This window comes from Oryza glaberrima, chromosome 7, assembly GCF_000147395.1.
Source record: "Oryza glaberrima chromosome 7, OglaRS2, whole genome shotgun sequence".
NCBI classification, from domain to species: domain Eukaryota; kingdom Viridiplantae; phylum Streptophyta; class Magnoliopsida; order Poales; family Poaceae; genus Oryza; species Oryza glaberrima.
In genome coordinates, this window is record NC_068332.1 from 1595662 (window position 1) to 1619482 (window position 23821).

Sequence of the window (23821 nt, forward strand, 5' to 3'; positions counted from 1 at the left end):
GTTCGAACAGCCGTGCCCACGGTCATGGGCGGATGTGAGGTGATTCCTAGCGTAGTTTTATTTGACTACTGCTTTGTGAAATTTGCTGATGTGGTTCGGGATTGATGTTTGGAAAATCTGTGGCTGATGGGATCAGCCAGGCCCGGGTGGCCGTTTGAAAGCTGTTGGCCGGGTGCCAATCTTGATCAATTCAAAAGACTGATACATTGCACATACTCCGACCGGACAAGACGCACTGTCTCATCCGTGTCGTTTGAGAAGCACTCACTTAGTTGTTTCAGAAAGGAGTTCAAATAAAATGAATTGCAAAAACAACAGCCTTTCCTTGAAGCCTGCATTAAACACTTATTTCCCATGGCTTGCTGAGTACTCCCGTACTCACCCTTGCTCTATATAAATAATCCCCCCAGTTGCCGAAGATGATGAAGCGGATCCCGCTGACGAGGAGTTCTTCCAGGAGCAAGCCGGCTACGATGAGTTTTAGGATTTCGGCCTAGTTCCCAAGTCGCGCCTGTGATGTGTGGTCCAAGTCTTAGCTTCCGCTTCTCTTTTGTAATGTAGTTGTGAGCTCGGGATCTGTCCGCAGCCCAACATGACTGTACTCCTACCCTATAATAAAGAGACCTCTGTTGCTGTGATATTCCGTTTTCCTGTGATACCAGCACTGTTTCCTGGGACTGGTATCGATTAACAGGTTAATTTGGAGCGTCACGGGCTAGTTCCGCTCGGGGCTAGTTCGGGGCGTGACAGAGAGAGAGTTGGATGTGAAAGAAGAGGCCCAAAGTGAAACAAACGCATAAATTTAGGTGGTCCAAAGTGAAAAGATTGTTCTATCTCCGGTCCAAATTGACATAATTGGTCCAAAGTGAAAAGATTGTTCTATCTCCGGTCCAAATTGACATAATGGTAAACAAAGGTGGCTCAAAGTGTAATTTGCTCAAATATATTTTACAATGAACCAAATGAAAGAAAAGAATTAATAATTACTTAAATTTTTTGAATAAGACGAATGGTTAAACATGTTTAAAAAAGTCAACGGCGGGATGGCGGGATGGAGGGAGTATGATCTTTCCTTTTATTATTATTTCTTTTACAAATTTTTAGGCCACATGCAAAAACGAGACACCCTCTCGGGAAATGAATACTATCCGTTACTACTACGTCATGGCAATGATACGGGTCGTACAGGGAGAGAAGAGAGTAGATGAGAATTGAGACTTTAAGATTGACTTTAGCTGAGAGAGATATATCTGAATATCTGAACTTGTGTCAATGTTCATATGTCACCAGCCCCAGAATTTGACTTTTTTTTTTTTGTGTATGTGTGTGTGAGAGAGAGAGATCAAAGGAGGATTGATGTTTCGTACCCCCAAGTGTAATTTCAGTGGAAAAATGATGATATATCTCCATGGAATTGATTGGGAAGCTAACATAGGCCTTGTGCACACAAGGAATGGAGAACATATAGTCTATGGAATATTATTTTCATTAAGTGAAACAGAAGACCTTATTGTCACAATCCTTTAGGCCTCCTCTATGGTTTAATTTTTGAGGATTTTCACATGAATTGAACTAATTCTTGTTAAAAGAAGGGGTAAATTATCTCAAAGGAGCACTTTGAAATTATTGCATAAATGATTTTTTTCTATATTTATGTTTGACGAATTAATGCATTTTTTCCGATGAAAATGGAAGGAACAGAGTTGATTTTTTTTTTACTTTTATAAGAAAATAAAATGAAAGGTAAGAGTTTAAGAGGAGGTCAGTATACTTTCTGGAAGGAAAATCACTAGGCTGATAAGTTAGTGGTCCGTGGCCCAAAACCTTGCGTACTAGTAAATGGGCCTCATTGGGCTTTCATCTCGTTCGGCTTGGTGGACACCCCCCCACTCCGGCGGCGACGCCGGCGAGCAAACCATTCCGCCGCGCCGCCGCCTATCCGCTTCGCCGGCCAGCGGCCGCCCACTACCTCCCTCGACGCACTGGCTCCGCCATGGAGTCCTCACGCGCGGCCGAGGCTTGCCTGCTCATTCGATCGACAGCCCTGCTGGTGCCGCCTGCGGCGCACGACGGCGACGGCCTCCGCGGCAGGGGGAACCACCGCGTGGATGATTAGCGGCCGCCCTCCATGGATTTCTTCGGCTCAGGTGTAGCTGGTATGCTCCCGTAATCCTCTTTTCCTTCAAGTCGTCATCCTTTTGGTTTGGGGATCAGTTCTACCAATTTCCTAGTTAGGTTGAGGCTGTACGGGGTGGAATTGCAGGGCTAGGTTGCCATGGCATGTGAATGCTTCGTGTAGTTTATACGGTCTCAATTGGTTTAATAAATTTAAAAAAAAAGAACAACGAGCTAAATCACAATTGCAATGGGTGATAAATTTGGCCATCAACAATACTGCCACCAATGACAATGAGCTGCAATTCCATCTCTGAAAGCCTGAATTTCAGGTCAGAACCCTGTGGCAGATGTCCCTGCCTGCTGCATCATCGTAAAAATTCGATATAACTGAATAAACCAGATGCAGAAATGGAGATATGGGTGCAGCTGGGGTGAGCAGTGTATTGGAGGAAAGCACATTTCTGTTTGTGCAGATTTTGCAGGTATATAGGAATTCCTACACAAGATTAGAACAGTTGGACAACAAGGGGTTCAGACATTGTGATTTCTGAATTCACTGAATCAGATTCGAAACGAAAAATAAGATACCATCATATAGCTAAATATGGGGAAAAAAACACTGTCTGTTTGTTCACTGATGCTTTCTCGTTCAGAATTACTTCACTGAAGTCCTGTAAATAAATTTGTTATCTACTTTGGGCATTCCATCAAGGATAAATGTGGTTTATCCTAGCCTGCTAGTTTTCACTTACATCTTAACAAAATAGATCATGTGGCACACGGATTTGTCAACTAAGTATGTAGGATACCGTTAAGCAGTACCATGTATGTCATCTTCCTCCTGATAGGTCAGATACAGTGCCAAAACTCACCGTTGATGATGGATTATATGACATGATGTATGGGTCAAAACCTTTTTTTCTCATTGAGGCTAGCTCGTTGAAGTTCTGGTGTGTTGATGCCAATTCTGGAACTGGTGTATCCCCTTGAAGGTAGTCCACAACTTGTTGCATGCATGGCCTGGCATTAGTAGAAGGGTGTGAGCAGAGCAGCCCAAGCTTTAGCACAAGGCATGCCTCTTCCACATTGTAATCATCTTGTAACCTTGGATCAACTGTGTCAAGTAGGGATTCATTGTGCCAATGCTCAAGTACCCAATCGACTAACAAAATTTGATTTCCATGTGCATCTTCCTTAATAGGCCTTTGCCCACATATGACCTCGAGAAGGAACGTGCCAAATGCAAAAACATCTGTAAGAGTTGATGCCTTCCCTGTGTGAATTAGCTCTGGCGCGAGGTAACCCATGGTGCCAACCATATGCGTTGTGTGTGCATCAGTGCCATGGTCATACAACCTTGCTAGGCCAAAATCGCCAAGTCGTGCATTCATTTCTTTATCGAGTAGTACATTGCTTGCTTTGATATCCCGGTGAATGACAACTTTATCCCACTTCTCATGAAGGTAGAGTAAACCAGATGCAACATCTTTGATAATTTGGAACTTCTGAACCCAATCCAAGACTGGCTTGTTCCCTTCATAATGCAAATATCTGTCAAGACTGCCATTTGACATGTAGTCATATACCAAAAGGAGCTCACCCTTTCTCCGGCAATAACCAAGTAGTTGCACGAGGTTGCGGTGTCGAATCCTGCCAATACTAGCTACTTCAGCAACAAACTCTTTCATTCCTTGCCTTGATTCATGGGACACCCTCTTCACAGCAACCTCCAATTTTGATTTTGGAAGAATTCCTTTGTATACTCTGCCAAACCCTCCCGCTCCAAGAATATGCTTGTCACTGAATCCATCAGTAGCATGGAGTAAATCCTTGTATGCGAACCGATGCGGTCCAAACTCATCCTCCCAATCTTCACGCAGTTCAGCATATCTCTGTCTTCTCCGTACTAGAAAAACCATGGCGATGCCCACAGAAAGGATGAATGCTGCGATAGCTATTGGAAGTAGGATTACCAAGACCTTGGATTGAGGCTTTGGGGCAAGGTGAGGTAGCTTTGGCAACTTGGCAATATCAATGTTTGGAGCAGGCTTGTTCATGCCGAAGCTCCAACCAAGAATGTAGTGCCGAGAGTTGATTGGGCCTGTCGCAGAGGAAAATCCGATGAATGATGGCTCCATGAGAACATCTGAGAGGTTGTATGTGGTAGAGATGAGTGGCCTTCCTGGTTTAGGCATATCAATTGGACCAATGGTGATGTTAATTTGAGCGATATCTCCATCATAATCCACCCATGCCTGCATAACATCGCCGCTGATAAGATTCATGTTATGGAAGCTTCCATTCTTGTCGTAGTAGCCTGCATAGTGTGATTCCACCGAGTGGAGGCCATTGATGTCAACACCGACATGGTTGTTGTTGATGTCCTGGAACTCAACATTCTGCATGGTGTCAATCTCTGCAGCAAAAATGTGGTTGCTTGCGTTGCCATTGTTGTCGATGTTGGTGAGTCCCATGTACTGCACTGCCAGTGCTGTGGACAGATTGTTGCTCGGCACAACAACAAAGGCGATGCCATGGCAGCTCAGGTTGGGGTAAGTTGTGAGGATGGCAAACACAAAGGAGGCCGAGAAGGATTGCACCGTGCCGTTGAGTGACCCGCGGAAGCTCAAGGGAGCTGGGAAGAAGGCATGGCCTTTGAGCTGGCCGTGCCATTGGTCAGCTCAAGGACGCCTCCTGCTGTGATCGTGGCCGTGCCATCGAGGGTGAGGTTGGCACCGGAGAAGCCAGAGAAGACGAACTGGTCATCGCTGGCACTGACGGCCAGCACAAGATTAAAGCCATGGAACAGCAGGATATGGAGAAGAAAGGAGAGTGCAATCTTCATGAAAGGCGCGGTACGGTGCACTTGTTTTTGCCAATTGTTCCTCTGAAAACTGATATGGACTAACAACTCCAAAACATTTGCAGCTGAAGTTTACTTACTGGTGGTGCGGTGGCTTCTTGTTACATATGGTCTCAAGTGCTCTGGATTTCATTTGGAAATCGATAAATCGACCATCGTTTTCTGGTACTATTACTGCCCTCTTGTAGTCAAAGCATGTGATGGAATTTCTTTTTTACGATCCATTTGAGCTTATCAGAACTTCTTTACTAAAGAACTTATCAAAACATTTATTTGTTGTGCTTGCTTGACTGTTTCCTGGAAACAGATGCCAGGGTTGTTTAGCAACAACGTCACAGGACACGTCAACGAATCTTCTAAGAGAGATCAGCAAGTGTGTAGCGGAAGTTGAGCGAAAATTCGTGCTTCCTTCTGGTCAGAAATTTTCTTTTCCGGAATCAATTATCACAGTCGTGTTGGACCACATGATTTTGACTGATCAATCATAATCGTGTTGAAGAATGGAATGCCGTGCTCCTCTAGCCATAGTAGATTTGCAGTTGTCAATGCTGTAGTTTTCACTTAATTTCTGACATGTCCACTTCGACGATGACTTGATAGTGTTTGGTCTTTGGTTTGTCTAGGTTGTTGTCCAGCTAAGTCTGGTTAAGAAGTGAACTTGAACTGTGATGTGATTATTACTCCCCCGTCCCAAAATAACTTTATTTTTCACCATCTTATTTATCTCAAAATAACTTCATCTCTTATGCAATCATTGCATTGGAGTTTGTGAAAGTAGATGACAAATGCATTGTTATTTGTTAAACTGAAATTCATGGCATTGGTTTTTTTTGTCTTTGTAATGGTATGTGTGAGATGGGTGAAAAATATCTCTGTTGTTCAGGAAAGGATTTTAACCGCTCAACATCACCACTATATTCCATCATAGTGTTTAGATATTTTAAATCAGTACCTCTCTTGACTTGACTCTGATACCTTACAAGTCACCTAAAAAACTAGATGATGAACAAGATATGTAGGGAGGTATGGTACTTCAACACTTTGGTCTGATCTTTTAGACAATCACGAATCTCTCATGTCTTGCACTTAGGCTTTTTTGGATTTCAGTTTCTTTATTTTTGCATTATCCACTGCAATAATTGAAATTCAGTAATTTCACTTGGTTCTTTTTGGCCTGAATTTCATTAAACAGTAGAACTCTTTTTCAGTAACTTATTTTTTTTTAAAAAAAATAAAACAGTAAGGTTGAAAATGGAGGCCACACTTTGAGTATCTAAGCGACTAAGCATGCAAGATTTACATAAGTACAATATGTTAACACTGTAATTCATCTTTGTGCTGAAAGGTTGTTGGACATGGCGCTCATGCTTGCCATTGATGATGGGTATGACATGACGTATGAGTCGAATCCTTGGTTCTGCATCAGTGCAAGTGTATGAAAACTGTGGTGTGTTGGTACTAGCTCTGGCATTGCCATGTCTCCAGTTAGGTACTTCATCACTTGCCTTATATTGGGCCTTGCATTGGAGAGAGGATGTGAGCATAATAATCCAAGCTTTAGTACTAGACATACCTCATCTACATTATAGTTTCCATGGAGCTTTGTATCCACTGTCTCAGTTATTGATCCTTTGTGCCAATGCTCGAGCACCCAGTCAACCAACACATGCTGTTCGCCCTCTGGAACTTGCATGATGGGTCTTCGCCCACAAGTAACCTCGAGAATAAATATGCCAAAAGCAAATATATCAGTCAAAGGAGTGGCCTTGCTGCTACGGCCTAGTTCTGGCGCTAGGTATCCTATGGTACCAACCACATGAGTTGTCAGTGGGTCTGCACCACGGTCATAAAGCCTTGCCAAGCCAAAGTCACCTAATCGACTATTCATCTCGCTGTCGAGGAGGACATTGCTTGTCTTAATATCCCGGTGGACGATCACTTTCTCCCACTCCTCGTGAAGGTAGAGCAAACCAGATGCAATTCCTTTGATGATTCGAAATCTTTGATCCCAATCTAAAACCCGCTTAACACCTTCACTGTACAAGTGTTTATCAAGACTTCCATTCGCCATATACTCATACACCAAAAGGAGTTCACCTTTTCGACTGCAATAACCAAGTAACTGAACAAGATTACGATGCTGTAGTCGACCTATGCTAACAACCTCCGCAATGAACTCTTTCATGCCTTGCTTCGAATCATGTGATACCCTCTTGACAGCGATCTCCAATTTAGATGATTGAAGAACTCCCTTGTATACTCTCCCAAATCCTCCGACACCAACCAGATTCATGCTCTTGAATCCATCCGTGGCGCGGAACAAGTCCTTGTAGGAGAACCGATGCGGTCCAAACTCAACCTCCCAATCTTCCCGCAACTCGGTGTACCTCATCCATCTCCGTATCAGAAGAACGGAGACGATCCCCAACGCGACGATGAACGTGGCCGTCGCCAATGGTGGAATTATCTCTACCATCTTGGGCTTGTGCTTGGGGGCGAAGCGAGGCAGCTTCGGCAGCTTGTCGATGTCGATGGCCGGAGCAGGTCCATCCATGGCGAAGCTCCAACCGAGAACGTAGTGTCTGGAGTTGAAAGAACCCGTCGCCGACGAGAAGCCTACCATGTAGGGCTCGTCGGCGACGAACACCATGGAGAGGTCGTAGGTAGAAGACAGCAATGGCTTGGAAGGCTTGGCCATCTTGAGGGGAGCCATGGCGACGGTGATCTGCTTGGCCGTGCCGTTGTAATCGACCCACACTTGCATGGCCTCGCCGTGGCTCGCCAGCGTCAGGTTGTGGAAGCCATGGTCGCCGGAGTTGCCGCCGTCGTTGTCGTCGTAGTAGCCGGCGCTGGTTGAGTTAATGGAGGTGAGGCTGTTGATGTCGACCGGCGCTGGTTGAGTTAATGGAGGTGAGGCTGTTGATGTCGACGCCGATGTGGTTGCCGTCGATGTCGCGGAACTCGTTGTTCTGGTCGGTGTCGAGCTCGACGCCGACGAGGTGGTTCCCGGCGTCGCCGTCGCTGCTGCCGTTGAAGAGGCCGATGTACTGGCTGGGGAACGCGCCGGAGAAGCTGTGGTTGGCCGGCGCGACGAAGAAGACGATGCCGTGGCCGCATGCGTCGGCGTCGGGGCATAGGATGGCGAACACGAAGGACGCCGAGAAGGACCGTGTCGCCGTCGCCGTCGACGACGACGACGAGCCGCCGCGGAGGCGGAACGGGGCCGGATGGATGGCGTGGGCTTTCTGGCGGAGCGTGCCATTGGTGAGCTCGAGAAGGCCGGTGCGCGTGATCACGGCGGCTCCGTCGAGGGTGAGGTTGCTGCCGGTGAAGCCTGAGTAAACGAACTGGTCGTCGTCGTCGTTGCCGTCGCCGGCGGTGCACGCGGCGAGGCTAGCTCCGGCGAGGAGGAGGAGGCAGATGAGCTTCACGTGAAGGAGCATGATGGCTTCATGTTTCACGAAAGAATCAGCTTCAAGCCTTCAACGCTAGTAATATTGTGTGAGGTAAAAGTGAAATCTATCTATCTATTATATTATTAATTAAAGGAATAGAAAAAGTAACCTCCACGTTCGCTCTCATGGCCTAGAAATTCTCACATTAATCGGAGAAAAAGAAAAGGCAGAGTCCATATAGAAATACAATTTAGAAATAGCTGAAATTCGGAATTAAAAAATAAGGAATATTAGAAGAGGAGACTAGAGTCCATATAGAAATATAATTTAGAAATAATTAAAATTCGGAATTAAAAAATAAGGAATATTAGAAGAGGAGACTAGAGTCCATAAAGAAATACAATTAGGAACTAACTGAAATTCGGAATTAAAAATAAGGAATATTAGAAGTAGAGTATAGAGTTCGTATAGAAATACAATTAGGAAATAACTGAAATTCAGAATTAAAAATAAGGAATATTAGAAGTAGAGTTCAGTTACGATATAGAAATACAATTAGGAAATAATAGAAATTTGGAATTAAAAATAAGGAATATTAGAAGTAGAGTATGGAGTCCATATAGAAATACAATTAAGAAAAAAAATAGAAATTCGGAATTAAAAATAAGGAATATTAGAAGTAGACTATAGAGTCCATATATAAATACAATTAAGAAATAATAGAAATTCAGAATTAAAAATAAGGAATATTAGAAGTAGAGTATATAGTCCATATAGGAATTTAAAACTAACTAAAATTCGGAATAAACATAATAAAATTAAAAGTAGAGTTTAGAGTTCATATAAAAATACAATTTATAAATAACTAAAATTCAAAATTAAAAAAACATGGGAAGAAGAGTCTAAATCAATATAGGAATACAATTTAGAAGTAACTGAAATTCGAAATTAAAAATTAAAGAATATTAAAAGATCAGTTTAGAGTCTACATAGAAATACAATCAGAAATAATAAAAATTCAGAATTAAAAATAAATAATATTGGAAGAAGAGGCTAGAGTCTACATAGAAATACAATTTACAGATAGCGAAAATTTGGAATTAAAAAAAGAAAAATTGAAAGCGTGTCTAGAGTCAATATAGGACTATAATTTACAAATAACAAAAATTTAATATTAAAAATAATTAATAACTAACATGTAGTTAGTAAAAATTTAAAATTATATTGTCATTTTAATATATTTGAATAATACATTGAGAAAATATATATGCTATTATATGAGAGAAAATATAATGATGCTAGCCGCGCAATTTGCACGGGCCAACATGCTAGTTAGAATGATTTAATAAGTGTAGGGGCTATTCGTGTTTGTAACGACCATGATTGTGGTTTAATTTACTAAATTTCTCTAAATCTTAATAAATTTGCCCGGCGTTATTTCGCCGTCTGGTGAAATTTGAGGTGAATTGACTTGAATGTTGTGCTAAATTTGAGAGGACACTTCTTGTGTCAATACACCTCTGTTCTAGTTTTATCTCTCTTTAGTTTTTTTTTGGACAAATTGTAACTATCTTCGTATTCAAATAAAAGTAACTGAGATAACTTTGAGCTTTATTATTAAAACTTTAACTATTAATTATTTTTAAATTGTCATATTCAGGACATAATAAATTGGGGACTGCTATATAACGGAATCCCGTTTTCGAATGGGATGATCCCGAGTAGGTATCAGGTGTGATACCTATCAGGTATCAGACGATTCTACACAAACAAGATGATCCCGAGTATGTATCAGGTGTGATACCTATCAGGTATAAGACGATTTTACACACGTTTTAGGTGATACCTGCAAGTATCATGTGATACTATCATGCGATTTCCACCACGTATCGCGTGATACTCGCGAGGTATCATGTGAAACCTGTCAGTTATCAGATGATTTCAACCACGTATCGTGTGATTCTCACGAGGTATCATGCGATACCTGTCATGTATCAGATGATTTCTACCACGTATCGTGTGATACTCGTGAGGTACCAGACGATTTCTACCATGTACCACGTGATACTTGCGAGATATCGGATGATACCTACCAGGTATCAGGTGATTTCTACTAGATATAGCTGGGCATCCCGTTGGGGGAGGAGCACCCCGACACGCATGTTCGGCCCCCTGTAGTTGTCCCTTGTAGACGAGGACAGTGATGACGGCGGCAGGTGACGGGCGCGGTGAGGGCGGCGGTAGCGGGGGATGGGCGCGGCGGCGGGGGCGGGGGATAGCGACGGCGGCGGTGGGGGATGGGTGTGGCGGCAGCGGGGGACAGCGACGGCGGCGGTGGGGGATGGGTGCGGCGGCAGCGGGGGACAGCGACGGCGGCGGTGGGGGATGTGTGCGGCGGCGGTGGCGGCGGAGGCGACGGGGGATGGGCGCGGCAGCGGCGTGGGACGGCGACGGCGGCAAGTGAGCAGGCCTGGTGCGTGTATACATAAGAATCGTGTTGTGGAGAGGAGTTATCCCGTTGGGGGACGGTATCCCGTCCCCTAGCGTTCCCAAATAAATTTTAATACGAAGTAATGTTTTTAGAAATTTAATAACCTATAACTTTGAGCTTCATATCCTGATATCCATTTTAGCGTATGTAAATATTTTTAGAAAAAGGATGAACGGTCAAATTCTGAAAGTGAATATTGCAGGCTATCAATTGGAGTATTTAAAAAGAGTAAAGTAGATGAATGAACTTCTAGAAAATGAGGTAGATGAGTCTAGATATACATTTCAAATAATCTCTAGGACCTTACATAGTAATATGGGGATGACTCCCGGTCGGGCGCCCGACCGGGAGGGGGTAAAATCGGGTGCTGGCGTCAGCATGACGTCAGCGTCCGATTTACGTGCAAAATTACTTTAAACTGATTTATCTCTTAAATTACTTATCCAAATCATGATCCGATTGCACCATTAAATTCGTTGCAATTAAATCTCAAAACAAGACCACACATGGATATATTCCGACGAAAAAAAATTTAGCTTATTATTGAATTATTTTTAAATGTTGCACGATGTTCCCCCAGATATATCGGAATTGTTTCACTAAGTAGATAAAAAATGTTTCACTCGTTTAAATCGGGTGTTGTTTCACCTTATATAAAAACAATGTTTCAGCAAATAGCGAAAGAATGTTTCAGTTCACTGCAACATTAGATCTATACATACTGAAACATTGTGAGTACAATAGGTGAAACATTTTTCGGTGGAACAAAAAATATACCAAATTCCCTTAATAGGGGTTTCCAAAATATGTGGGTTTTTTTGTTGCAATGGAATGTTTCGTTCAGTGCAACATTAGATCTATACATAGTGAAACATTGTGAGTACAATGGGTGAAACATTTTGGGTGGAACAAAAAATAAACCAAATTCTCTTAATAGAGAGTTTTCAAAATATGTGGGTTTTTGTTGCAAAAGAGTATTTTAATTTACTGCAGCATTAGATCTATAAATAGTGCATTAGATCTATAAATAGTGAAACATTGTAAATACACTGGGTGAAACATCTTTTGTAGAAAAAAGAGGAGCAGAAGTGGGTGGGCCCAAGTAGACACGTGGGGGGAGGGGGCGCGGGGGAGCGTCCGATCCGGCTACCCAGCGCCGGGCGACCGGCGAAGAGCATTTCCGTAGTAATATAATGGGCTATTTATTAGTATTTATCATGAAGTCATGGGCCTAATATGGGCTGGGCTGGAGCCCAAAATCATATACAAGGAAAATAGCGTGGGCCATATTGGGCTGGGAGTCATCATTCCCACACCGCCGGCGAGCAAGCCGATTCCGCCGCGCCGCCGCCTTATCTGTTTCGCCGGCCGGCGGCTGCTCGCCGGCTGCCTTCCTCGATGGCGCCGGCTCGGCCAGGGCGTCGCGAGGAAAGGCCGAGGCTGGCCTCATCGCTCGCAGCCAACCAGCAGAGCCTGCCGGCTGCCGCCGGTGCTATGCCCGACGGCGACGCCCTCGTCGGCGGCGGCCGCCGGCGGAGGAGCGGTGGCTGCATGGGGTTTCTTCGGCTCAGGTGGCACTTGGTATTCTCCCGTAATCCTGCTCGCCTTCAATTTCTCATTTCTCGATTTGGGAGCGGTTCTACCATTTTCTAGTTGCCATGGCATGTAGGGATGCTTGTGTGTGTGATTCACCATCTAAAACTCTAAATTGGTATGGCTAAATTGAAAACAAAAATCAAATGGTATGCTTCCATGATTCAATCCAAAAACAACTACAATGCTATTATAGGTTTTGGGCTAATTGTTACTTGCTCCTACATACATGGCCATTCTTGTCTGGTGCCTCCACTGAAAAACTGAATACATAAAAGGACTCAGATACCATATTTCTTACACTTTTACTATCTATGTGCCATATGCTGAATTTTTTATTGACAATCCAATGTCCAATGGGCAGAATCGGCCTATGTTCATTCAGAGCAAGTATACAAGAAAACGCCCAGTATAATGCAATAGACTATGGAACCTTCATTTTTTTTTTTCTATCATCCTCCTGAGAGGCTTGACATTTCGCCAATGCTTGTCATCAGCTGTGGATATGACACACCGGAAAGGTCGAATCCCCTGTTTTCCATCAATGCTAGCATGTTCAGGCTCGTATCAGTTGGCGTGAACTCTGGAAGCGGCATGTCTCCGTTGAGGTATAGCATGACATGGTTCATACTGGGCCTTGACCTAGAGAATGGTTGTGAGCACAAGAGCCCAAGTTTCAGCACAAGGCATGCCTCATCTATGTTGCAGTTTCCTTGTAGCCTCTTGTCTATTGTCTCCACCATTGATCCTTTCTGCCAATGCTCAAGTACCCAATCAACCAACATAAATCGGTCACCTTGTGCATTCTGCTTGACAGGCCTTTGCCCACAGGTGATCTCAAGAAGAAATGTGCCAAACGCGAACACATCCGTAAGAGGGGACGGCTTACCTGTTCGTACCAATTCCGGGGCTAGGTAACCCATGGTACCTACCACACGTGTGGTCTGTGGGTCAGAACCATGATCGTATGACTTTGCAAGACCAAAATCTCCTAACCGTCCATTCAATTCACTATCAAGAAGCACATTGCTTGCCTTGATATCTCGGTGGATGACAACACTTTCACACTCCTCATGGAGGTAGAGCAAGCAAGATGCAACTCCTTTGATGATATGGAACCTCTTATTCCAATCTAGCGACAGTTTGCCTTCAGAATATAGGTACTTGTCAAGACTGCCATTTGGCATGTAGTCATAGACCAAAAGAAGTTCACCTTTTCGCCTGCAGTAGCCAAGTAGCTGAACAAGGTTTCGGTGTCGAAGGCGGCCAATGCTAACAATCTCAGTTATGAACTCCTTTGTTCCTTGCCTTGATTCATGTGACAACCTTTTAACTGCAACCTCCAATTTGGACATTGGAAGTATGCCTTTATACACCTTTCCAAATCCTCCTGTACCAAGTAGGTTCTTGTTCTTAAATCCTTCTGTAGCAAGGAACAAATCCTTGTATGAGAACCTATTTGGCCCAAACTCTGTCTCCCAATCTTCCTGTAGCTCGGTATATGCCAATTTCCTCCGCACAAGAAGAACTAAGAGAGCCCCTGCAACAAAGATGGATGCTGCAATAGTGACTGGCATAATGATCTTCAAAACCTTTGAGCGAGGCCTTGGTCCAACATGAGGTAACTTTGGTAGCTTCCTGATGTCAATCCCTGAAGCAGTTCCACCCATGCTGAAGCTCCAGCCAAGCACGTAATATCTTGAGTTGATCACCCCAGTGGCTGATGAGAAGCCAATGTATGCTGTACCTGGGAGCACTGTTGAGAGATTGTAGATGGCTGAGACTAGTGGCCTTGTAGGTTTAGCCACTTTGATGGGAGCCAAGGTTACATCAACCTGTGTGGATCCTGCATCATACTCAACCCACACTTGCATCACGTCACGGCTAACGAGCGTCAAGTTCTTGAACACGCCATTTTTGTCATCATAGAAGCCAGCATCCCGGGATTGCACAGAGTGGAGACTATTAATGTTGATGCCAACATGGTTGTCACTGATGTCCTGGAATTCACTGTTTTGGATGGTGTCAAGCTCAACTGCGAAGATATGGTTGCTTGTATTGCCGTTGTTTTGGTCATTGAGGATCCCTAAATACTGGGCTGGCAGCGCGTTGGAGAAACTCTTGTTTGTGGAGATAAAGAAGGTCATGCCATCTGCACCTTTGTCAGGAATAGCAGAGAGGATGCTGAAGATGAAGGTGAGCAAAAAAGATTGCACGTCGCTAGTGGGATGCCTACGAAATTGCAGAGGAGATGGGTAGAGTGCATGACCTTTGAGGTTAAAGGTTCCATTGCTCAGCTGAAGGAGCCCTTCTGGTGTTATTGTAGCTGTGCCATCAAGGCTTAGGTTGGCTTGACTGAAGCCAGAGTAGATGAACTGCTCCTCAGCAATGGTGAAGGATGCAAGGTCGAGGCCAAGGAATAGGAGTTGGCATAGAATTAAACACTTGTACTTCTTGCCAGGCATGAATGCAACCTGTTACAACTCTAGATTATAGAAAGATGCAAGAACAAAGTACTCTATAAGATAACTGTGAACAATGGCTTGCGGTTGTCTAACCCTCTAGTAGTAGTCAAACTATTTTTACTTTTCTCAGTATTGACTCAGCCAGCTATGAATTATGATTTCCGTATATTGCTTTATGTATTTATTCTGTGCTAGTCTCAAGTGAATAGCTTCTCTTTTGATTCCTTGCTACTTTGATAGAGACTACTTTGACAAAAGGGACATTTATCACCTTCTTTTATTTTAACTAAAGACAGTTTGAAATTTCCTTGGAAAAATTGACTAGTCAAATTTAATAAAGAAAAACAATCCAACATTTGCTAGCGATGCTGAATCTCATACCTCAATTTTGCCAGCCAAGTGCTTATTGAGATCCAACAATACTGTCGACCTGTCCATAACTATTGATATATCTCCGATGACAAATTCTGGCCAATGAAATGTTTCTTTCTGATTTCCAATAGCTGAATTTTGCATTTGTTGAATATGTCAAGAAATGCATCCTGTGTTACACGCCTACAGGTTGGTTCCTGTTGCCATCACCGCAGTCAGTTTCCCTAGTCTTGTTGTCATGTTTGCAACTGTGATGTGTGCACTTTGTGTTTAGCTGAATAAAATTTTGTCCAGTTATATGGTCTAAACTTAATCTCCAAAACAAGAGGAAGTTAAACTTGAATTTAATTCTGAAATACAGATTTTTTTAAGGACTCAATCAAAACAAATGATATATCTAATGGGTACATAAACGTTTAGATAAACATAAATAACTTGTGTTGCTAACAACTTTTTTTTTTTAACCATACTATTTTATTTTCTTGAGTACAGCGAACGGTTATTTAATAAATCTTGTGTTCACAAGTACCAAGTGGAGAACCTTCATTGAATTTTGCTCATTGGAAACCAATCTTCATTTTTTGGGGAGCTCATTTTATTATTGGTCCTGTTGCAGAGGACTGGAGCTCTTCATATCTCGTCAAGTGCAAGCAGATCTTAAGGTAACTTATCCGTTCTTCGTTTTGTAGGATCTAATGTTTGTTCTGACCTGATACACCCCAGATTTTCTTTTATTCCTTGCTGTGTTTTCTATAGTTAAATACTAATAGTAATTCCTTGGCTCGTACATGGGGCACTTAGAAGAAAAATATTTAGAAGAACAATAATTTATGTCATTTCTTGTTCAGTTTTTTATGCAAGGGAAATATGTCTGCATCCCTTGCTAGAGAAGATGACGACATTGTCCAATTCTAGTTTTAGTAGTCTGTCTTCTCCCTTTCTGTTTTCTTCTTTTCTGTTCATGTGCCTCATTTTGCTCAAGTTCGTGACTTTGTGTACCCACTGCATCTTCTATTTAGAAGGTCTTGATTTTATCATCAAATAAATTTATAATCCCAGTTAAATATATTAAACTAAACATAACCGGCACATGAAAATATGGAAATAAATTTTATGAGAATAAAATTCTGTAGATAGGTAAAAATTATTCCAAACATATAAGCAAGCACACCTAAAACTATTGAAGATCACATGCCTCATCTATTCATCTTCCTCCTGAGAGTGAGGTGCTAGATATTGTGCCAAAACTTGTTGCTGATGAAGGATCTGTTATGATGCATGGACTGAATCCTTTGTTCTGTATCAAGGCCATCATGCAGAAGCTTAAATGTGTTGGCATTGACTCAGGTAGTGGTATGTCCTTGTTGAGGTATTGCACGACTTGCCTCATATTTGGCCTTACGCTTGTTAAAGGGTGGGAGCACAGCAACCCTATATTTAGTGCTAGGCAGGCCTCATCTATGTTGTATTCTCCTTGAAGTTTGATGTCTACTGTATCAGCGAGTGAGCCTTTATGCCAATGTTCAAGCACCCAATCAATAAGAACCAATTGGTCGTCTTCTGTGTTTTGCATGACAGGCTTTTGCCCACAGGTGACCTCAAGAATGAACATGCCAAAGGCAAATACATCTGTAAGAGGGGTCGCCTTGCCACCGCGTGCTAGCTCTGGAGCTAGGTATCCTATGGTGCCAACCACTCGTGTGGTTTCTGGATCAGTACCATGATCATACAACCTTGCAAGACCAAAGTCACCTATCCGTGCATTTGTGTCGTTATCGAGGAGTACATTGCTTGCCTTAATGTCCCGATGAATGATAACTTTCTCGCTCTCTTCATGAAGGTAGAGTAATCCAGATGCTACACCTTTGATGATTTGGAATCTTTGAGTCCAATCTAATGTAGGCTTGCCCTCTTTATCATATAGGTATTTGTCAAGGCTTCCATTTGGCATATAATCATACACTAAGAGAAGTTCACCTTTTCGCCGGCAATATCCCAGTAACTGCACAAGATTGCGGTGTTGAAGGCAACCAATACTAACAATCTCTGCAATAAATTCTTTCATGCCTTGGGTTGAGTCATGTGACACCCTTTTCACAGCTATATCCAATCTAGATATAGGGAGCACCCCCTTATACACACTTCCAAACCCTCCTGTACCTAGTAGGTGCTTATCTTTGAATCCTTCTGTGGCATCAAACAAATCCTTGTAACAGAACCTCCGTGGCCCATACTCGACTTCCCAATCTTCACGTAGCTCAGCATATCTTAGATTCCTCCGCATGCACAGAAAAATGGTAGTGCCTGCAGAAAGGAGGAACACCACAGCTACTATTGGCAAAATTGTCTGCAATAACTTGGACCGAGCCTTTTGACCCACACGAGGAAGCTTGGCAATGTCAATTGATGGAGCCAGGTTGTTCATGCTGAAGCTCCAACCTAGCACGTAGTGTTTTCCACTGACTGTTCCTGTTGAAGATGAGAAGCCAATATATGCCGAGTCAGTGAGCACTGTTGATAGATTGTAGGTAGTAGAAAGCAATGGCTTCACAGGTTTTTCCACATTGAGGGGGGCCATGGTCATATTGATCTGTGTGATTTCTCTATCATAGTTTACCCAAACTTGCATCGCCTTCTGGCTAATGAGTGTCAAATTCTTAAAGTCACCACTCTTATTATCGTAAAAGCCAGCATCACGAGATTTCATGGAGTAAAGACTGTTGATATTGATGCCAATGTGGTTATTACTGATGTCTTGTAAGTCATCATTTTGGACAGTATCGAGCTCGATAGCAAAGATGTGGTTGTTTGGGTCTCCATTGTTCTTGTTGTTGAAAAGGCCCAAATACTGGGTCCAGAACGCACTTGAGAAATTCTTGCTTGGAGCAATGAAGAAGGCGAGGCCATGCCCACATGAATCAGGGTAGTCACAGAGGATAGCAAACACAAACGATATGGAGAAGGACTGCACCATTCCATTAGGCGACTCGTGGAGATGCAGTGGAGTCGGATGGAAGGCATGGCCTTTCAGCCGAACCATGCCGTTGGTCAGCTCCAGGAGGCCGCTCGGCGTGACTCTGGCTCCACCATCAAGGGTGAGGTTGCTGCCGGTGAAACCGGAGTAGACAAATTGGTCAACAGCATCACTGCACCCTGCAAGAACTGCTAGCAGGCCGAACAGCATAATCTTCATGCTAGGCTTTTCTTCTACTTGCATATTGTGGATCATGCAGTGTGGTTTGCAGTGCCACACTAACATGCATTCTCAATTTAATCTGGATCTAGGCTATTTATAATTAGTTATGGCTTGCTTGTCCAAATCCTCTGCATACTTTTCCTAGCCTCCTTCCTGTTTGTTTCCTACATGCCTACACCAAAGTATGCATCAAGCAATAAATGCTGAAAATGACATGCTTATGTGAATTAATAATGGAAAATATATTTATTTGTCTGGGCCACTAAGAAACAAATTAAGGTGCATGAGATTATACATCTGTACTTGTTTGATGTATGAATGACCAGAGGGTTAGTTCTAGACTGCTAGCTTGCTACATAATTTTGGCTTTGTTTACATCTGACAATAAATTTGACGCTGACCATATTGAAGCTCCTATAAAATTCTAGCAGACATCACATCATTTGTTTATTAAACATTTCTTTCAGTCACGTAATTTTTCATTGGTGCCTACTAATAGTCAACCCACTCCTTTGGTCATAGTATAGCAGCCAACAAGTGGTATGAACAAAACATTGGCCAATGGGATATCTCAATAGTCTGAATATTAATACAGAAGCTATATTTTTCTGAACTTGGAGGCGGCATCCTTGACTGGGAATCAAGTTTCAACCCAGTGATGTAAGTAGTAAAGGTATGTTGTCTGACAAATTCCCAGTGCATTGATGACTTTGCATGGTCTGCCTTGTCTTCTCTGGACAAACAGAAAGTGACATCATTTTCTTTGCACACAGACCAACTGGTGATCTGTCGAAGCTATCCTTCTTGGGCTGTGTTTTCCCCTCTTGTTGAGAATGCCATTTGTTCTGGTGGAAGTCTGCAAGCTTGGTGTTTCATGCTGGTGTCAGGATGACATATGGACATTCTGAAATAAAATGAAGTCTCTGAATTCCACCTTTGTTCTGAACTTCTGATATTAGATTGACAGAAGTTGGTGTTAAATTTTCAGCCTGTTCTTTTTTCCTTCCAACTTTCAGGGATTGGTGTAGCTGTATTCCTTGAGGAATCTTGAATCTGTCTTTGAAGACTTGAAGCTGTGTAAGACTGCATTGTCGATTCGGCAAACTTCTGGGCCCTTGGTCTTTGAATCTGTCTTGAGGAATCGCTGATCTGCAACTACCTGGGTCCATGATGGATGTGTAGAGAGAAGCAGTGTCGGTCGATCTGGGCTGAGCCTGCTTCAATGTTTTAATTGGCTTCTTTTTTCCAGACAGACATCAATTGCAGTGACAGGTAACAACTCAAGTAAATATTTCAGTTTTTGCTGACAATGGAAGTCACGACTTTACATGCTACCCACTGATGACTGATCCACATAGCTTTGCAGTTCACAAACCTCCATCTATATTCACCATAGAATCAATCCAATCACAGTAACTTACACAGATTTACAGTTAATCAAAATACACTGCACTTCTACAAGTAAGGTAAATCTAGTGATACTACAACAAAGGACATTTTATAATTGCCTGTCATTTGCCTAAGCAGGCAAGCACTTGAAAGTTCTAACAACATGAGAGAGGGCATTATGTGCAGGTCTCATCTTCCAGACAAGATGTCTGGTGTCATTGTGCCCAAGCTATTCCCTGACCACGGGTACTGTGCGACGTATGGGTCGAACCCTTCATTGTGCATTATTGCCAGCAAGCTGGAGTTCAGGGTTGCCGGTGTAAACTCCGGCAGCGGTGCATCTCCATCAAGGTATTGCATGACCTGCCGCATGATAGGCCTTGCTCCGGGTATTGGGTGTGAGCACATCAGCCCAAGTGTCAACACCAGGCATGCCTCATCGACGTTGTAGATGCCGTTCAGCTTCGGGTCCACTGTGTCTGGCAGCGATCCCCGGTGCCAGTGCTGGAGAACCCAGTCAACCAGCATCTTTCGGCCGTGGTGCGCACTGTTGCTGATCGGCCACCGGCCACAGGTGACCTCAAGAAGGAACGTGCCGAAGGCGAACACATCGGTGAGAGGGGATGCCTTTCCTGTGCGTGCCAGCTCTGGGGCTATGAATCCCATGGTTCCAACCAGGTGCGTGGTCTGTGGGTTGGTGCCATGGTCATATAATCTTGCAAGACCAAAGTCGCCTAACCGGGCATTCATTTCACTGTCCAGGAGCACGTTGCTTGCTTTGATGTCACGGTGGATGACAACCTTGTCCCACTTCTCATGGAGGTAGAATAAGCCAGAGGCCACATCTTTGATGATTTGCATCCTCTGAGCCCAATCTAAGACAGGTTTGTTGTCTTCACCATATAGATACTTGTCAAGGCTACCATTTGGCATATAGTCATACACTAGTAGGAGTTCACCCTTTCGTCGACAATAACCAAGTAGCTGCACAAGGTTGCGGTGCCGAAGGTGACCAATGCTAACAACCTCAGAGATAAACTCTTTCATCCCTTGGTTTGAACCATGCGATACCTTTTTCACAGCAACCTCAAGTTTGGATGTCTGAAGCACTCCTTTGTACACCTTTCCGAACCCTCCCACGCCGAGTATGTGCTTACTCTTGAAACCTTCTGTGGCATTGAACAGATCCTTGTATGAGAACCGGTGTGGCCCGAACTCGACCTCCCAATCTTCCCTTAATTCCGCATATCTCTGCTGCCTCCTCACAAGTATCATGACTACAACGAAGATCAATGCTACAGCGACAATTGGCAATAGGATCTGCAAGATCTTCTGCAACCTATTATCTCCAGGGCAAGGGAGCCTCGGCAACCTGGAGATTTCAATAGGTGGAGCAGGAGCATTCATAGCGAAGCTCCATCCAAGCACGTAGTAATGTGAGGTGAGCGGACCTGTTGCTGCCGAGAAGCCAATGTATGCTTGGTCAGTGAGCACTGTGGATAGGTTGAAGGGGACTGAGAGCAGTGGCCGTGTAGGTTTGGTCACTTTGATGGGAGCCAAAGTGACATTGATCTGTGTGGTCTCTCCATCGTAGTCCACCCACACTTGGACCGGCTTGCAGTTGCTGCCCGTGAGGGTCAGGTTCTTCAAGAGCCCACCATGCTGGTCATTGTAGAAGCCGATGTGTTGGGATTTCTTGGAGTGGAGGCTGTTGATGTCGATGCCGACGTGGTAGCCATCGATATCGTCCAACTCGGTGTTCTGGGCGGTGTCGATTTCCACGGCGAACATGTGGTTGCTTGTGCTGTTGTCGCTGCTGATGTTGAGGAGGCCCAAGAACTGCGCCGCCGTGGCATTGGGGAAGCCCTTGTTTGGGGCGACGACGAAGGCCATGCCGTCGGTGCTCGCGTCGGAGTACGGGGAGATGATGCCGAACACGAAGGCCACGGAGAAGGATTGGACTATGCCATTCGATTGCTTCTTGAACCGGAGCGGAGTTGGGTAGAATGCATGGCCTTGGATATTGGGCATGCTGTCTGTCAGCTGAAGGAGCCCTGTGGTGGTGACCATGGCTGAGCCGTCGAGGGTGAGGTTGGCTGCGCCGGTGCTGGCAAAGCCGGAGTAGACAAAGCTCTCTTCGCCGGCGCTGGCGCAGAAGGGCCCAAGAAAGCTAACATAGAGGATAAAAACAGCACTGAAGAGCACAGGCTGATTCTCCATGTGTAGCTTGGGAAGAACCAAAGAATTAAGGTGCAAAAAGGTACAAAGGTGTTTAGGACTTGGCTGTACCGGGAGCATTCCAGGTTTCACTCTATCATATATGAAGCTAAACTGCAGGAATCTTCTGCATAGTCTTCAATTCCTTTCCTGTCCTTGTCTGAAAGTGATACGGCCAGGCTAACATGCAAACTACCAAGTTATTCTTTTGTTTGCTCGGTCAAACATATCACTATCTCAGAGCTTATCCTCATTTTAACCCAAGTTTTACTTTTCTTTGAAATTGACCTCAAGTTTGTTCCTTACAAAATTTTCTCTAACTTATGATAAAATGCAGACACCAGGTAATTGTGGTCAGTAAAATAAGGACCGGCTGACTTACAATTAGCTAGGGAACAAAATGATCAGACCGATTTTCTCCTTCCATACACAAGCCTTATGCTCATTCGCGGGAAAAAAAAAAGATCAGACAGAGACCAAAAGTTGCCTTAAAGCTAGCTCCTATCCAAAATCATTTAAAAGAAATGCTCAAATTTTGTTAAATTTACCTGTCCATTGCAGATATAATTGATAGTTTGATTTGGACTGCATGCATAACCCTAATTCCTTGTTGAAAAAGCACATGGTATGAGGTGTACATGTTGATCACTACTGGGGATATGAATTGACAAGGAAATTATATAATATCATGGTAGAGGCCAATAAGCCAATATCTAGAGATTTGGTATGAGTTCGAAGAAAATGCCCCTTGAGACTTTCTGCATACAACTAACCATCCTTAGCAAGTTCAACTATTCTTTTTCTTGACTTAATCCATAACTAAGTCTTGTAACACGTGCTTATACACTATTTCACGTTAGAAGTTAATAATGCGTAACTAAGCATGCTTGGACTTATATATGGAGGGGTCATGATCTGACAGAATACAGCATGTCAAGTTGTGACCGTACATATTTACAATGTTTCCTTGCAAGAAAAATAGTATAAGCAATATTACTATATTATTAGCAATTTGAAGCACTGATACAAAGGTACAAACACTGCAATTTGATATGGTTGAAGGTCTATGATCTAAAGTTCAAAGATGTAACCGATCAATAGTTCATTTGGCAGTAGATTATACAACCCCAATTTTTAATAGATGATGCCAATAACTTTTGAACACAGGTTTGACCATTTGTCTTGTTCAAAATATTTACCTAATTACCATTTATTTTATTATGAGTTGTTTTATTACTAAAAGTACTTTAAGCATAACTTATATCTTATGCATTTGCACAAAATTTTTGAATAAGACAATGATCAAACGTGTGTCCAAAAATCAACGACGTCATCTATTAAAAAACGGAGGGAGTACAATGGTTAGCTAATAATAGTCGATTTGGTGTGAAATGCTGTGCTTTGACCCAATGTTCGTCATCGTTTCTACAGTTGGTTTCTTGTCTCCACCGACAGTGACTGTCTCCATGTTTTGCTAAAGGGTAATGCTGATAGTGGACCATTTTAATACCATTTTCTTTTGTAAAAAGATGCCACGAATAACTACACAAATATGGAGTATGGCCAACTGGGCTTGGGCATCCTTATTTCTACTGATCAGTTCTCCTGTTTTTGTATTGGGCCTTTGAGAATACATGATCTCTTTATTTACATTTAGTTTAGTAAAGAATAAAGATTAGATCTTGGAAACATAGCACCCTCATATTAGAATTCAGAGACTTA

At 43.2% G+C, this 23821-nt stretch overlaps 3 protein-coding genes, 1 long non-coding RNA gene and 1 pseudogene across 4 annotated transcripts; 2 read left to right on the forward strand and 3 right to left on the reverse strand.

Moving 5' to 3' along the window:
• The first annotated feature begins 1849 nt into the window (after nt 1-1849).
• On the forward strand, nt 1850-6066 carry LOC127779613 (uncharacterized). The gene is made up of 4 exons (XM_052306437.1): nt 1850-2156; nt 4541-4973; nt 5047-5146; nt 5289-6066. The coding sequence occupies exons 2-4, from the start codon at nt 4767-4769 to the stop codon at nt 5303-5305; spliced, it is 324 nt and encodes a 107-aa protein (XP_052162397.1). The 5' UTR covers nt 1850-2156; nt 4541-4766; the 3' UTR covers nt 5306-6066.
• Nucleotides 2734-8426, reverse strand: LOC127779614 (L-type lectin-domain containing receptor kinase SIT2-like; annotated as a pseudogene).
• A 3886-nt stretch (nt 8427-12312) lies between these two features.
• LOC127779724 (uncharacterized) lies at nt 12313-17346 on the forward strand. Its single transcript, XR_008018723.1, has 4 exons — nt 12313-12448; nt 15914-15959; nt 16876-17137; nt 17222-17346. It is a non-coding gene; the product is annotated as an uncharacterized LOC127779724 (long non-coding RNA).
• LOC127779723 (uncharacterized) lies at nt 12438-18609 on the reverse strand. Its single transcript, XM_052306609.1, has 2 exons — nt 16553-18609; nt 12438-14910 (listed from the first exon to the last, which is right to left on the reverse strand). Exons 1-2 carry the CDS (start codon nt 18554-18556, stop codon nt 12913-12915), a joined length of 4002 nt encoding a protein of 1333 aa, XP_052162569.1. The 5' UTR covers nt 18557-18609; the 3' UTR covers nt 12438-12912.
• Nucleotides 18610-19967: 1358 nt separating this feature from the next.
• LOC127779259 (L-type lectin-domain containing receptor kinase SIT2-like) lies at nt 19968-22102 on the reverse strand. The gene has a single exon (XM_052305991.1). The coding sequence runs from the start codon at nt 22100-22102 to the stop codon at nt 20072-20074; it is 2031 nt and encodes a 676-aa protein (XP_052161951.1). The 3' UTR covers nt 19968-20071.
• Nucleotides 22103-23821: the final 1719 nt, after the last annotated feature.

What these genes read in the sequence shown, in the direction of transcription:
- LOC127779613 (XM_052306437.1), top strand. Translation starts at nt 4,767, where the DNA reads ATGGCCTTTGAGCTGGCCGTGCCATTGGTCAGCTCAAGGACGCCTCCT. An exon ending in CAATCTTCATGAAAGGCGCG is followed by an intron (nt 4,974 to 5,046) that starts GTACGGTGCACT and finishes AAACATTTGCAG; the next exon opens with CTGAAGTTTACTTACTGGTG.
- LOC127779723 (XM_052306609.1), bottom strand. Translation starts at nt 18,556, where the DNA reads ATGTTAGTGTGGCACTGCAAACCACACTGCATGATCCACAATATGCAA. An exon ending in TCATAACAGATCCTTCATCA is followed by an intron (nt 14,911 to 16,552) that starts GCAACAAGTTTT and finishes CCTGGCAAGAAG; the next exon opens with TACAAGTGTTTAATTCTATG.
- LOC127779259 (XM_052305991.1), bottom strand. Translation starts at nt 22,102, where the DNA reads ATGGAGAATCAGCCTGTGCTCTTCAGTGCTGTTTTTATCCTCTATGTT.